Here is a 15267-nt window from a genome sequence, read left to right as displayed (position 1 = left end):
TAATCCGCTCGTTATATCGTCCGGAATCACTGCAACTCAATTTTCCTTCGACGAGACAATGGTGCGATACGAAAACGCAACGTCTTGTAAGACGAGCTCCGAGACTCGCAGCACAATGTAACGCGCGCGTGCATACACGTACACACTAAAGTACTAAAGCTAAAGTATGCGACGTGATGCGATTAAATTACAAATGCTAGGCAATCATCTTTATCGTTAGCAGGAGATTTACATGAGAGAAACGGGAGGATTTTAATTGCCGTCGGTCGACGGTGCACACAGCGAAAGATCGTAATTGCGCATTAAATACGTAACGGATCGTACATAGCGCCGCGTTCAAAGTTAAAAATGTAATATGTAAAGGCGACCGCGCGCGTCAAGACGGGCGATCCGCGCGCAGGCACGACGCGAGACCCGAAAGACAGAAAGAAGTTTCCTTTGAAGAGCACTTCAATGGAACTGTAGTATGGCCCGCAGTCGTTCGCTTTGAATTTTCGCATTTGAATTTCAGCGCGTCTGAGGCCACCGAGTGAGTCGGGCTAAATCGAGCGGCTCTATAAAATGTTCGTCGGCTGCGAGGTTCGTCCTCGCGACTTACGCGATCAAAACGTACCAAAAATTCAATTTAACGTGTTTTATACATTTTGCCGCTTCAATGTGCCGCGGAATGACAGGCACACACTCGGCGGTATCTGAAGAGCTCTCTTCCGTTTCGACACGCGATAAAAGACGAGTCGAAATTTCACACAAGGAGAAAGAAGAAATAAAAAGACGGATGAAAAAACAGGGGGGGTCATGGAACGCGATCGGCAGCAAAATTGTCGGTATTTCTGCGACGTTCGGGCGCCTACAAATCACTCTCATTCGCGTATGCAGTCACACAAATGCATTGATTCGCACGTTCCAGACACGCTGAACGAGACCTTTCTGCCGCGCCTACGTTCGCAGCCCGACTCGGCTTCGTTCGTAATGCATCAACGCAGTGGCCGTATTAATGCACCCAATTGCATCCAATGTTCGCGCGTTGTTGCTCAAAAAATCAACTTCATCTCATTACGCGCGTGAGCGATATCTCCTGATACGAGCTGGCTTGTTCCTTTTATTCGCAACTTTTACTCACACACGTTATTATACTTGGTCGTTGCGATGTTGCAATTTATTTTAACTGAGCGCCCGAGCGGTGCAATAATACGAGCTACTTTATTAACATTCCCGGACCATTCGCCGTAGTCATGAGCTAATTGAATTACGCGTCAGAAGCAAAGTACACGTTTACACATCAGTAGTCCGTTCACGGAGCAAATGGTGAATTTTCAACGTCGTTGTATTTTTAACTTCGTTCATTAATCTTATTTTTAAAACAATTGATCATATCGTGTAAGTAACTTAATTTTTCCCGAGGGTGGCGTTGCAAAGGGGAGGAGCGTGAAACAAATTGAGAAACACAGGAGGATGACGAATTCTCTTGGCTCGGAGCGACAACGGCATTGTAAATGTGTTTTTGGTTAATAGAGGAAAGAAATCGCACGTAATTTTATCCTGACGTGTACATCCAAATAAACGAGATTTTTTCGCGTGTATAATACGCATCCGATACATTACATTTACAAAGCATGTCGTGAACTTTCATTATGCTTGTACTTTACGAATAAATAACTGTATAAATTCACCCGTGTTCCGTCGAAATGGATTCATGGAGCAACATTAGTGAAAGTTATAAAAAATGAGCAAACAAAAGAAAGTCAAAGCAAAATACGAAACACGATAAAAGCGTGATAAGGAACAACAGGAGTTTATTGAATTTTATTTTTTATGAAATAACTTGGACTTATTTTAATAGAAATATCAAAATTTCAACAATTTCTTCAACTTAGTTATTTAGCAATGTATGATTTTATATATCGAAATTTAATTTTCCAGAAATATCGTATTATTTGAATGAACGTATGTACTAACATAAATAAAAATTAATTGAAAAACGAAACGAATTCGCTTTACAGTGCCAGTAGGGAAATGGCAGTTTTGAAAAATGAAATTTACAAAGAAAAATAAATTGGAAATTATAAAAACAAAGCAGTCCGACAATACGTATCACGCGATTTAGTACAACCATTACCGGGATTACTTCTTAATTAATTGGAACTGCTCCGGAGAGTAACGGCAAAAATTCGATAAGACAATTTTTACAAGAGTAAGAAGCAACTTGGTACCCTGGGTATTGCAAAAACTCAACCGACTGCAGATTACTTGACAAATTTATAGATGAATTTTCCAACGGATAAATTTGGGTTCTTCAATATTAAATATTCTATAATATCGTTGCCGAATAGAGAAACTCTATGTTTGAGAAACGCACAGTTTCCGAAATCCGATAAAAAGTACAAATGTTGCTAAATTTAACAATCCAAAAATTATCGATTTTTATATCTCAAAAAAAAAACGATATTCCTCCCTTGTAGTCCATTAATATTCATACAGAGAAACAAAGTTGAACATGCAAAGTGATTTTCGAACGTCACGACGAAACGTACGCGAGAAAAATTCGGTCGTGCCGATTGTGAACTGCTTCAGACGATCACGTCGATCGAAGAAAACGAAATGATCGAAGGCCCTCTTGGGTGCGACGAGATGTCCGCACGTCGCGAGGAAATGTCCGAAGGCGGTGCGCGCGCGCGCTTAGTTATAAAGTTTTTACGAGTATCGTAAGATCGTATAAAAGTTGGAAAGTATTTCGAGGATCCGTATTCGTTTTTTGTCGCTTGATTTCTTTTCCCTCACCCTACCCGGTCATGACCGATCATCCTTCGATCGCTGTTAACTTAAGAAATTTAAGGACTCGACCGAAGTCGCCTTGCGATATTAAACAAATCGGATCGTCGGTTCCCGTTGGAAATTAAAGTCGTACCGGTGCGACGTTCGATTCCATCGAGACGCGAATCGCGATCCTAACGTTTCCATTTCTGGGATTAAAATTGTCGAGAATGTTGAACCTTCCGTCGAACGCAAACAGTTTGATGCGTTCATCCGAAGCGGATGATCAAAATCGCGGCTTTACGAGAATCGTTTCGCACGACGAAACTTTTCCCTATCTTAAGAACTGCCTTTATCCCACGGAAAAGCATTGAAAAGACGCTGGTTTGGGAGCACGTTTGAGACTCGTTCCGAGAAAGCATAATCTCTCGTATAATTCCCTCGTGTAATCCGCTGTACTCTGTCTATACGCTGATATCTTGACGTAAAGTAAAAATATCTGTATTACATTTTCAAAGATTCATTAGCAAGATTTCAGGTTCATCACGTATTCCACGATCGCGCGAGTAACGGAGAAATTTCTCGTTGTGAATTTCGAACGAGCTCATATAAATTCTGGAATACTGGCGGTGCCAGCTTGTTAAATAAGTTCTAAAAAGCAGAAAAGGGAGACCGCGCCGCTTTCATTCATCTGATACGCGAATAAGTCGATCGGCGAGAGCTTACCGAGTAAAAGGTTTTGCAACGCGTATTTTCAATATCTTTTTTACCCCCTCGCCTCCCCCCTCCCAGCCCGTTCTCGCGCTCTGGCCTTTTCATGAAACAATAAAAGCTTCCATGGCCGTCGTTCTAGGTGGGGATGGGTTTTTCATTTAGTTGAGTTTCGAAGGAAGAAAGGGATCTCATTTCAGAGCACGAGCTCTTTACGCCTTTGGCTTTTCCGGCTTCATGGCCGTAAGGTATCTAGCCGAGGATATGCATAATGCGCAAAAGCCTTCTCGAGAACTCTCCGCTTGCACACCGGTGAACATATAAGTAATTACGCCGCAATTAAGAGTTCAAGATTATACTTCGCGAAATCAAGAGCCGTGCACTTTGAAACGAACGCGGTTGCGCGTTAATGGTAACGATGTTTTGATTTTTAACGGTCGCAGGAAATAGTAATGTCTAGCTTTTCATTTCAACCAGCTTATAATCAGTGTACGCAAAATGTCTTAGAATTATCTCATATGATATTTGGATCAAATATTCTAAAGCTCAATTAAAGGCAAAAATCAATTATGAAATAATAGCAAATAGATGTAGTAGAGTAGTCATGAATCCATGCTACTCATCAATAATAATAATTTTCTTATGAATAGAAATTAGTTTTGCGAAAACATTCTTTTTCAAAGATCTTGGGCATTTTAAATATCACAATAAAATATTGCAATAAAATATCATAATAAAAACATCAGAATAAATATATCGCAGCAATTCATAAAAGTTATAAAAATACGAAAAGTTAGAGTTGGCCAATGATATTGCATACATTTTGTATATTCAGCGTGATCACCCGTGATTACCCGCATCGAAATTTCGATTCTATATTAATCCTACTAATTTTATCAAATTTCAAGAAACAATGGAAAATTGCGATATATGACACTATACAGACCATTGTTCTTTAGTATTTCGAAATTGTTTAATATTTGACTATCTCAATATTTTATCAGTATTTAATTTATATTATATGAATATTTAATCACAGATAGAATATATATCATAAAAAAATATTAACATGATATCAATTATTGAAATATAACATGGTATCAATTATTGGGTAAATAAATAGCAATAAAACAATAAATTTTATTTTTTATCCTTCATTGTCTTATATGAAAGTATTATGCATTTAATGCTAATACTTAATTAAAGTACTATTCGTACAATAATCAGCTAATGTATTAATTTGACACACGGATACTGAATTATAAAAAATATAATATTAAATATCAATTGGCTTAACTCTTTTCGCTTGGAATCAATACGATTTATGGCATGTTATGATACATCATAATATGATATTATAAAACGCTTTTCCGGCATGAAAATTATTCACTCACCATTCGATGAAGTGGAAATCGAACCACAGAGATTATCTCCCCAACCGACTACGTCACTCTGCAAGTCCGGAAGTCAGTCATCTCTAGCCTTCCTTCTACTTTGTCCCATGTTGGTTGTTTTTCACTTTCACTTTTCACTCGCGACGCGATTGATAGTAACAGTCGAATGACGTTTGACGAATATCTCGACGGCATCGACGAAACGTCGTTTCATTTTGATACGGATAAATATGAATTTGACTTATAAAAGACGATATCGGGATTCGTAAGTTTGCTTAATGAATATTTATCGCTAACGTACCTGAGAAAGCACTCGCGAATCGCGAATCGCGTGTAAAATATCGCGAATTGATAAACCGATCGCGCCACCTATGAAATTTATAAAGGCCGAACTATACGCGAACGAAGTGATCGAAATTGGCGTGAACTTTTCACGCATAATGGGCTCGCAGCTGTGCTGCGAAAATTACTTCACAGTGAGTTTGCGAAGTATACTCCTCAATGTTCCTTCGGTGTAATAGAGGATCCTCTCGGAAGAACGTAATCGTGACGCGACTATTAGTATTCTGTAAGCGAGTATCACGGAAAGACTATCTCAGAGAGCTCAAAGTGTCCAACAATTTACGCGGAACTCAACATGTATATATCTACAATATTTATTATATTGTCTTCCCTTTATAATTTCACGAAACTTTATTTTCGGAGAATTAAAATCAGCAAATGGCTATTGATATTATTCTTTCCCAACTGTACTTTAAATTAATTGTACATTAAAAACAAAAAACCGACGTTTTGCGACCGATCGATCGTGCCAAGATTTTCAGCTTTCCGTCAAAAATCATTTTGTGGCATCAAGTTGAAGGCAATCGATATTTTCCGCGGCGTAAATCTAACGTCGCTTTCAATTAACCTTCAGTTCATAGAGAAATGACTATCGTAAACAACAAAGTCTCAGCTTTCCAGTTTTTTCTTTTTTTTTGAAGTCGCTACGACACTTAAAAATAGAGATATCGACGATCGTATCGAGCAGATTTGTCGATCGGTGCCTGCTACGAGATTACGGTAATACGTGGATGCTGAGGTATCGGAATTCCGCAGACAGTTCCGCGAAATCTTATCTCAATGCTTATGCGACAGCTTGCCTTGAGAGCGGCCTTGCCCCCACTATTTCCGCGCTATGTCAACACGGCCGCTCGGCCAGAGCCGAACCGCGCGGTCGTTGACCGCGCCCGACGACGCGCCGCGGTAAATACAGCGCACCAACGTTCACCTATGCCGAGAGATTGCACCGAAAATTTCTAAAGAGCCATGACTCGCGAACGGGTCGTCCTAGACGCATAAAATAAAAGCCAATCTTTTTGGATCGCGATTTCTTTCATACGTCTTTCCTGCGCTTTTATCGTCAAATTGAAGAATAACCACGGCGTGGTGAATCAGAGAACGAAATTTCGCGAAAGAACCGTTCTTCGCGTGCTTATATATACATATATATATATATATATATGAAATGTACATTCCTTTTGCATTCAGATGTGCACGCGAAGGCATTTTTCAATAATAATGGAATTTAAGGAGAGCTTTTCGAAATAAATTGTAAATGAACCCGAGAAATGCGACCAGTGAAAATTTGAGTAAGACAAACGTGTTTCTAAGTCACAGTCGTAAATCGTTGACACTTTGACCTCTCTGAGATCCGCGATATGTCTAATCGTATGAAAAACGTGTGAAGTAAACAGCTCAAAATTCTTGGGAAAAATGTTGGCAAATTAATATTATTGATTTTTCGGCTTGTTTTCGTTCTCACGGATTTTATCAGCGCGTTTTGCATGTATATAATTTTGAAATACTTCATATAAAATAATATAACCGAAAATTCCGATGGTTGCAGAATAAATGCATCCAGATGATCATTTGAGCGAAATAATGATTAGATGCGTGAAATTGTTACGTTAAGTTAGTTCGTGATACTTTGTTGAAGTTTACAACAGCGCTATTGAATTTAATTTAACAAAGTTCATCTCCGCTCGCAAAATATAATCATAACATGAGTGCGCGTATGAGAAATTTAGAACATTAATGACGGCGACGAACGCAAAATCAATCAACGGTGCAGCGAAGTAACCGCGAGTTTCGCTCGCGGTGACACAATTTTGACGCCGTATTACATACCGCTGGAAACGGTTAGAATGTCACATGAATGAATAATAATCTCGTTAAATAATTCTATGGTTTGCAGCAGATATAAACACATTGCATTTACGTGAACATATATACTGAATGATCAGTTATTAAGATTAAATATATCCCATATATTGAAACATATACGTTAGATCACGTAAGCATTCGGAAGCACGATTTTCTAATTATCTCGAACGGTATATTTTATTTCATTAAAATATGAAAGTCCCCAAATATGCAATAAAATATGCAGAAATTAAATCTCATTGATTCCAGCGAAAGTTTATAAAAACCCACCACCGATAAATACATCATCTTAAATTTATGACTCACCGAACTGAGTTCGGAGCCGGTTACATTCGCCTACGTCGAGATCTGAAACAGAAAGAAAGAACAATCTCGTTAATCGTATTCGAAGATGCGAGATTTAACAAATGAGTTGACATGAGAAACGCGAGCGAATTAGCAGTCGTCGTAATTCGAGCTATTCTAACGGCAACGCCGTGAATATCGACAGGAAAGAATCGTAAGAAGAGAAGTTTAGCGAGACTGTTAACCTACCTTCGAGCCGGCTCCACTCGGCCCGAACCGGATCCTCCGGTACGGCATCCGCACACACCGGGATCGTAGCCGCCCTCGCAACCTCGAGACCGCTGTAAACTCCGCTAGCTCTGAAACAAAAAGAAGTTTTCCTAATTAGTTGTAACAATAGAGAGATTGCTCGTTCGGTCTCGTTGAAAGCAGAGTGCGGAAAAAGAAAGTTAGGTTCGGTTAGGTTAGGCCGAGACAAAAATCTCGAAAATGCCGAGCACTCGGTTTTATATTTTCTCTCTGAAATATTTTCTCTGAAATATAATCAGACTGAGATATGGCGATTACCTGTTAAATTTCTCAATGATGCAGGTGCTCATGCAACGATCTCAGCATTGCCCGTTGTCCACCCGGCCGAAGCGACGCAATTGTCCGATCATTCCGAACGATTCGGCGAAATAGGAAAACGTACGCGACGTGACGCGACTCACTGCGTACTTCTCACTAATAACCGCCGCTCTGTCGCGAGTCTAACCGCGCCTACTGTTGTCCTTCAAAGTCGCGTAACCTCTAACGCCAAAACAACACCCATATGTTTGTATATAAGTTCTTACACGAGATATCCCGAAACTGGTTTGCAACATGTTAATGTAACATGTTCTTAAGCCCAATTAGAGCTATAATGATGCTAAAACAGCGATATCGAAGTCGTACGTATTTTCGAGTTACAAGCGATCGAGGTTCAATTATTATCATTTATCAATTAATTATCATCATTCATATCAATATCAATATCATTATCGTTATCGAAAGCAAAGCACGGAAGGAGAAAATTAGGTTAGTTTAGGTCGGTACGGAGATCTCGAAAATACCGAGTGCTCGGTCTTATATTTCTTCTCTGAAGTATAATCAAACTGAAGTATGACGATTACCTATTAGATTTCTCAATAACGTAGGTGCACACGATGTTCTCAGCATTACCGTTGTATGTCCGCCTGATCGGAGCATCGCAATTTACGCCCGATCGTTCCGGACAATCCGGCCAAATGGAAGAACGCGCGCGACGCGAGCCGCGACTTGCGTACTTCTCGCTAATGGCCGCCGCTGTGTCGCGAGAGTCTAGCAGCCGCGTCTACTGTTGTCCTCCGAAGTCGCGTAACCTTTAACGCCAAAACAACTCGTACAGTTGTATATATATATATCTTCCGTTCTTACCCGAGATACCCCGAAACTATTTTGCAACACGCTAATAACGTGTTCTGAAATCAAATTAAGGCCAGTGGAAATGCTGATATAACGATATTGAAATCGCACACATTTTCGCGATCATTCTCATTACGCCTCGCTGCGTAAATTATAATTACTTTACACTCCTGTGCAAGCGATACACATTATTGTCGCCGGCCATACCTCGCATGTTCACGCGCTGATGATTATTTATCCTCCGACACAATAGAGGCTCGATATGTATGCGCGCATATTTTATATTTTATTTTATTGCGACGTAAAGACCATTTTACATACGCACGCGGATAGATTCGGCGATGCACTTGACATATCGCGTCATTAATAAACAGCGCGGTGCGCTTTTGTATTTTCGGCCGTTAATGCAAACCGCATATGACGCGGTTTAAAATTTCTGCATTTTATTGTCGTAACGTCGTCGCATTCATGCGTACGTTTGATACCGTTTATTTCCACGGACGTTTTAAATAGTCGGATGACCGTGTACGCTCTCTAATACGTCGATACAACAATACCGCGCCCGGTGCACGCTGTAACAAACGTATCGCAGCGTGTTTTCATGCACCGTGTTATTACCGCTCTTATTAGCTGATTAACGCAGCCCGTTCAATCTGCCCATGTACAATTGATTATAGAACATTCGACGCGTGATGCGGCCAGCCGCGCACACTTCGCTCTTCCTGTTCCCTGTCTGTGTACTCTGTCGCCGCAATTTATAAATTCACGAAGGGCCAAAGGAGGGACAGGAGCAGGTTACAAGGGGAAAATGCGAATGCATGACGGAGGGGAGTGGGGGGGGGGAGGGGAGAGGGCAACGCAACGGACGATTTCTAATCTGCCGGAGCGCGCGCTCTCTCGCGACCTCTATTATTCCCGCGATAATTTAAGACGAGCCTGATATATTACGTAGCGAGTTTACGCGACGCCATTGTCTCGAGCTGCCGTTATTTATGGGAAGGTCTCGTCTTTCCAAAAACGGAAGGCGCACGTTCGCGCTCGCGGACCCGGTGATGCGAATAACAATCGTGCTCCTTCGCTCGCGAGAGCGGTAATTAAGGATTAGCGAGGTGATTAGCGAACGCCGCCGCGGTATTTAAATCTCGCCGGTGCGATCTGCGAGCGCGCCGCTGCAGCGTCGCGGGTTCAGGCCAAACAACTGATTATACCAGCGGCCCAGCGTTGAAACTTGGAGAAGCAGACGTTCCAATTACTGCTCTTCTAATTACGCATCCGCTCCTCTCTAATACGTCGGCCAACTTCAAAACTGTGCGCCGCACAGTGATTAGTGATAAAGAGGAGCGCGCGTGCGCGTGTCTCTGCGAGTGAAAAACTTTCGCCTCGCTGAAACGGAGATATTCCGTCAGAGGCGATGAGCAGGAGATGCGAACGCGTTCGCTCGCATGCGCGCCTAATGACGCCAATTATAATGCGGTAATTAAAAGCGGCCGCGCGAAAGAAAGAACGACACGGAAGATTGCGCACGCGTTGCAATGACGACACGCGTTATTTCTCTTTGTCTCTTATTTCCCTTTTTCGTCTCTTTACCGTTCGCACGTTACGTCAATCTCGTGCTTATTGCGGCAATCAATACGCGTACATGCGCACCGTTATGTTCGACCGCGAGGAAGTCGTTCAGATACTTTTGTTAAAACGCGTTTTACGGCTGCAACGAGGAAATGACGCGCGATCGTACGATTTAGCAGTTACAGTTACACGCGCTGTAGATAACACTACTGGCACACATCACTGCGCGACACTGCGCTGTTAAACGATTAATCGTGCGAAACGCCAGAAAATTGTACAATTTCATAAATTTTGATTATACATATATTTGCTCATATGTATGTGTAAAAGAATTAAAATATTGCCTTTATTGACACTGAATGACAAATATAGTCGAAAAATATTTTTATTTCAATTTGCGACTTTGGAAAAGCTACATATAAAGGCAACGGCTGTGTCTCGATCCGTGGTCCGTCTCTGCTTCTCTCTCTCTCTCTCTCTCTCTCTCTCTCTCTCTCTTTCTCTCTCTCTCGCGCGCGCGCGCGCGCGCATTCCGCTTTCCACCGTTCAATCTCCAATTTTGCGATTAATTGCTTTTTCAGATTAATTATCATTTAATTACTTTATCAGCACAATGACTGCCGGTGGATCGTGTCATAAATAATTAATTAGAGGCAAACTCACCGAAAAACGGTTTAATTAATGACCGAACTTTCCGCAAGCTAGTCCGCTATTGCGAGTCCGCGGCACGTCCGTCGCTTGCAAGCGCCCGATCCCGCAAACTCGCGCTTACCCGCGAAACACACGATATCGCTCGGGGTTAGATTTTTCCTCATTTAAGCCGGAGGAGAGAGCGGGTTGACGGACTGCGGGGATTTCTCCCGACGTCGCTGATAAAAGCCGGAAAATTTGCCGCGGTGTCGTAACATGCGCCAACAAGCGCCTTCGTATACCGCCTCGCTTTTCGGTCATAGCGCGCTGACATGCCCCACTAACATGTTTGATACTTTGTACCGCTAAACGCCCGCAGCGCGGATTCTACATGCATATTAATTAAGATATAACGGACCACCCGGTAAATCGCGAGATTATCTCTCGCATATTCCCAAGCGAAATAGTTGTCTTAAGCTGTGCGAATAAATCACCCGTTGGTTTAACGCTCGTTCTCGTGTTAACGTTAATTCTCTCGATCGACGGATCCCTCGTTTTATTTTTTTTTTTGCATATCGTCCCGTCCCCGCGTTCCGTCCATCCTAACGAAGACTCGCGGTTAATAATCGACCCGGTTTCGAGGGGGAAGCAGGTTTCCCCGAGTTTACGATGAATAATGCGCGACAGTGGATCGCGTAAAGCGGATCTCGGTGTGGTAATAAGTTTCAAAACTCGATCTAAGCAAATGCGCAAATGGATGCTTAAAAGTCGTCGACCGTGATGTTATTTTTCGCGATCTTTTCTGGCGTCTTCTGGCACCGCGCCACCGCCGTTCGCCGTTGTAATCCTCGGAGCGTCGGCGGCGGCGTTTGACGCCGCCATTGCCAGGATTACACGAAAAGTTTGAGCGCTTGTTCGTTTAAGTTATTATAAGATAAGCATCTCCCGTGCAACTCTTGTTTTTTTTCGCCGGGGAGAAGAAGGAAGGAGAAAAGGAAAAGGGCGGGCTTCTGTTTCAGTGAAAAGGTCTTTACCTCGCAAATATAATTCCCTCGGTTCGCAACTGCCCGGAAGATCGTTACTGCTTCGCTTAAATCGTGGTTTTCACTCGAGATACAAGTTTGCCGTCTCACTGTATCGCCGCACGAGTTGAGCAGGATAGTTCATTAATTAGCGTATAGTGGAATAGTTAATTAATTAGCGTGTATCGTGCCTGGTAATCTTCGATATAAACTAAGAAAGAGAAAAGAGCATCCTTTCGTCCAGGCCGGAGATTACAGTAGATTATCGTATCAGAAGTTTACGCGTGCGTCATTCCGACAGGACGAAAGTCGGAGAGATTAGGAGGATTAAAATTCTCGTACAATATTCAACCTGTTTTTTGCGGGGAGCAATCGTTTCTTGATTAATTAATAAAAAAGTAACTGTAATCTGTTGGCGAAGGAAGACCAGTGTCGTCTGTTCGCGTTCTTACAAATTCAGTTAGCTTTTTACTCGTCACCGGGTCGGTTTTTTCTCGCGACGCGCGACGAAAGACGTATCCTGCGACAATGAATGCCAACGATTGGAATTCTAAAGGACGGTTTAATCTTCAGCGTGATATAGAATGCAATAGCGCCGAGGACTATAACAAATATCTCATTTATACTCCCGGTAAAAGCATCTGTAATCGAATTTTAATGACGAATATATCGAACAATCCGCGCTGGATTGTTACTCGACTCGAATATTTTGCAGCATCGAAGAGAACGAAGGAATTTCGTGATCCGATTTCTTTCGCGAATAAAGGAGATGTTAAATTTACTCGTATTTCATCGAATTGAGTTTCACTCTGAAGCGCGATTACATAAAATAACATTTAATGCAAAAGAATAAAAAGTCGACCCGAATTTCTCTCTCTCTCTCTCTCTCTCTCTCTCTCTCTCTCTCTCTCTTTCTCAAAGCAATTGTTAAATGATATTTATCCTATACATAGCTTATGCATACTAAATGCTCGACAGTTGCCCTATATGCTTCCATCAAATTCTCTCATCAAGCTTTCATAAAGTTCATGGAGCTTATAAAGCTTAAAACTTATAAAATATAATAACACGAATTTGTATTTTGCTCTTTCCACTCTTGCATGCAAAATGCACTTCTGGCAAATAACGCTCGCCGAGCGTTATATCAAACATCAGTGATAATTGCGCTAAATACAATTTCCGGGTAGATTTGGAATTTCACCGAAAATAAAGGCAGAAGTACACTCGGGGGAACGGTCGTGCGATATTTTATCCGGTCAATTCGTAGTACTTAAATCGTGCACGAGACACTGACCTTTTTTCTGAACTTCTGTTTTCAGACGTTCGTGGACTGAGCAATGTGTCGATCCACATACCATTGGCAGTGGCAGCTGGCACGACGGTCAACATGTCTTGCACATACGATTTACAATCGGAAACCCTTTATACCGTCAAATGGTACAAGGGCTCGGAATTTTTTCGATATATCCCCAAAGAGATGCCGCCAATCGGAGTGTTCGGAGAGCTCGGGGCGAAAGTCGAGGTAAATAATATATTAATGAAACGCTCCTGTTTCGATGTCAAGTTAGATAGATGTGGATGCCTTTTTAGCGAGCCATTTCATCTAGGAGACAGGTAAAAGCTTTCGCTATCTATCTATTAACGCTCCCGTGATATTTTATTGCTTATCCATATCCTTAAATTTTCATTATTAAATAGCTTCATCGACATATACATGGCTTCGGAGATTTTCAATTACTTTTTTCAGAGGGCAAACAAACTGTACAACCGAGGTTTGATGAAAATATCGCTACGTTGTTCTTTTTTCTTCCTCTTGCGCTGTTGTTTTCAGGTGTCCCGTACATAACGTTTCGACGTTTTTAAACAATTTAAAATACGATCAGAGTTGACAAACGGTGTTTGCCGACACGCGAGACATACACAATTATCCTTTCTTTCCGTGCTCATTCGTGCACAATGGAGTTAAGAAAAAAGGAATGTAGGATCTCATCACCTGTGCGAAATATCTTTAATTGGAATCATTAGAATCGCGCTTCTAGTTTTACTCGTGACTAAAAGTCTCGCGCACACGCAACGACGGATTATTTCGAGCCGCAAACTTCATTATAATTCCGTACTTGTTAAAAGTTCACTCCTACTTTTCAGAGGATCATGTTTTACATGTCCACATGACGGTGAAACGTCGAATTTCGCGAAGACAAAGACGAGACACTAATGTTAAATGTCTTCAAGTTTGGATCGGCCTCGAAAGGCCTCGTTCTCTTTTGTCCATTAAATTGTCTTCTTGTTGCAAATATCTTTGAGCAAAATTTCTCCGCTATTCTGCTTGTCTGTCAATAATTATTCGGCCGCGCTTCCTTCGATACTCGTTGTCGAAATTCTTTCCCACACGAGGAATCAAAAGATGCAAAGAAGCTTTTACCAAGAATAAAAATTAATAGTCGTCACTGGTGATGCAACTTGATTCGCGAGCGCGCGAGTCTTTCAACCGAGAATAACTTGCAACTGCAGAAACCACTCTGATGTCTCGGCATTTTTACCATGAAAAATTCAATCTCAGATCGATAAAATAACTGGCCTGCGAATTTAACGACGCAATTTTCACAGGCGGATGCACATCGCGTAACTTTCGTAATTGTATTCTTATCGTCACACATTTCCAACTTAAAGCGGTGCTTTGACACGCTTTATGTGACAAAACGACAAGCTCTCGGCGAGTCGATACCGGTGGAGAAGGGAATAGCTAGTTCACGTCATAACGCGCACGTAGCGCATGGCAGATTGGATGCTGCATATGTGGGCAAATATTTGCAGCGCGTATCTGGAATGCATGAAGAAGAAATAGCCGTTGCACAACGGAAATTCGAAGGTCTGTAAAAATATACAATCCCGCCAATTAAAACGGACGTAGCGCACATACGTTCGCCCATCGAAATCTCATTTCTTGTCGTGTATCTTCCGTTCGGTCGGATACGCGCGCGCTCGCTTCGCGCCGAGAGACAAATGCCGCCGCACGGTAGAGGCTTGCGCTCGCATAATAAAACGTTACTGACTTATCCGTTAATTGATGCTACAAAAATCACATTTTCATACGTCGGGTATTCGACGGTATTTTTGTACAAACCGACCGAGCGAACAGGGATAATTTCCGCCCGCGAGAGAACACCGCGGTGAACGATGGCGTGTCACTCGTCTTCCTGTAATACGCTTCAATGTTCCGCAGTTCGATATTTGAAATACGTTAGCGCGACAATTTTTATTTCGGGAGGAAATATACAACA

The 15267-nt window shown here is 41.8% G+C and overlaps 1 protein-coding gene across 1 annotated transcript in view; it reads left to right on the top strand.

The window, feature by feature from the left end:
- Positions 1 to 15267, top strand: part of LOC105188411 (uncharacterized) — a 62976-nt gene that overhangs the window by 33590 nt on the left and 14119 nt on the right. Inside the window, exon 2 of the mRNA XM_011149840.3 lies at positions 13306 to 13508. Coding sequence (XP_011148142.1) covers positions 13306 to 13508 — 203 coding nt within the window. The remainder of the gene's footprint in view (positions 1 to 13305; positions 13509 to 15267) is intronic.

Source organism: Harpegnathos saltator, unplaced genomic scaffold (assembly GCF_003227715.2).
Source record: "Harpegnathos saltator strain DR-91 unplaced genomic scaffold, Hsal_v8.6 scaffold140, whole genome shotgun sequence".
Taxonomy (NCBI): Eukaryota; Metazoa; Arthropoda; class Insecta; order Hymenoptera; family Formicidae; genus Harpegnathos; species Harpegnathos saltator.
This window is presented reverse-complemented; position numbering and strand designations above follow the sequence as displayed.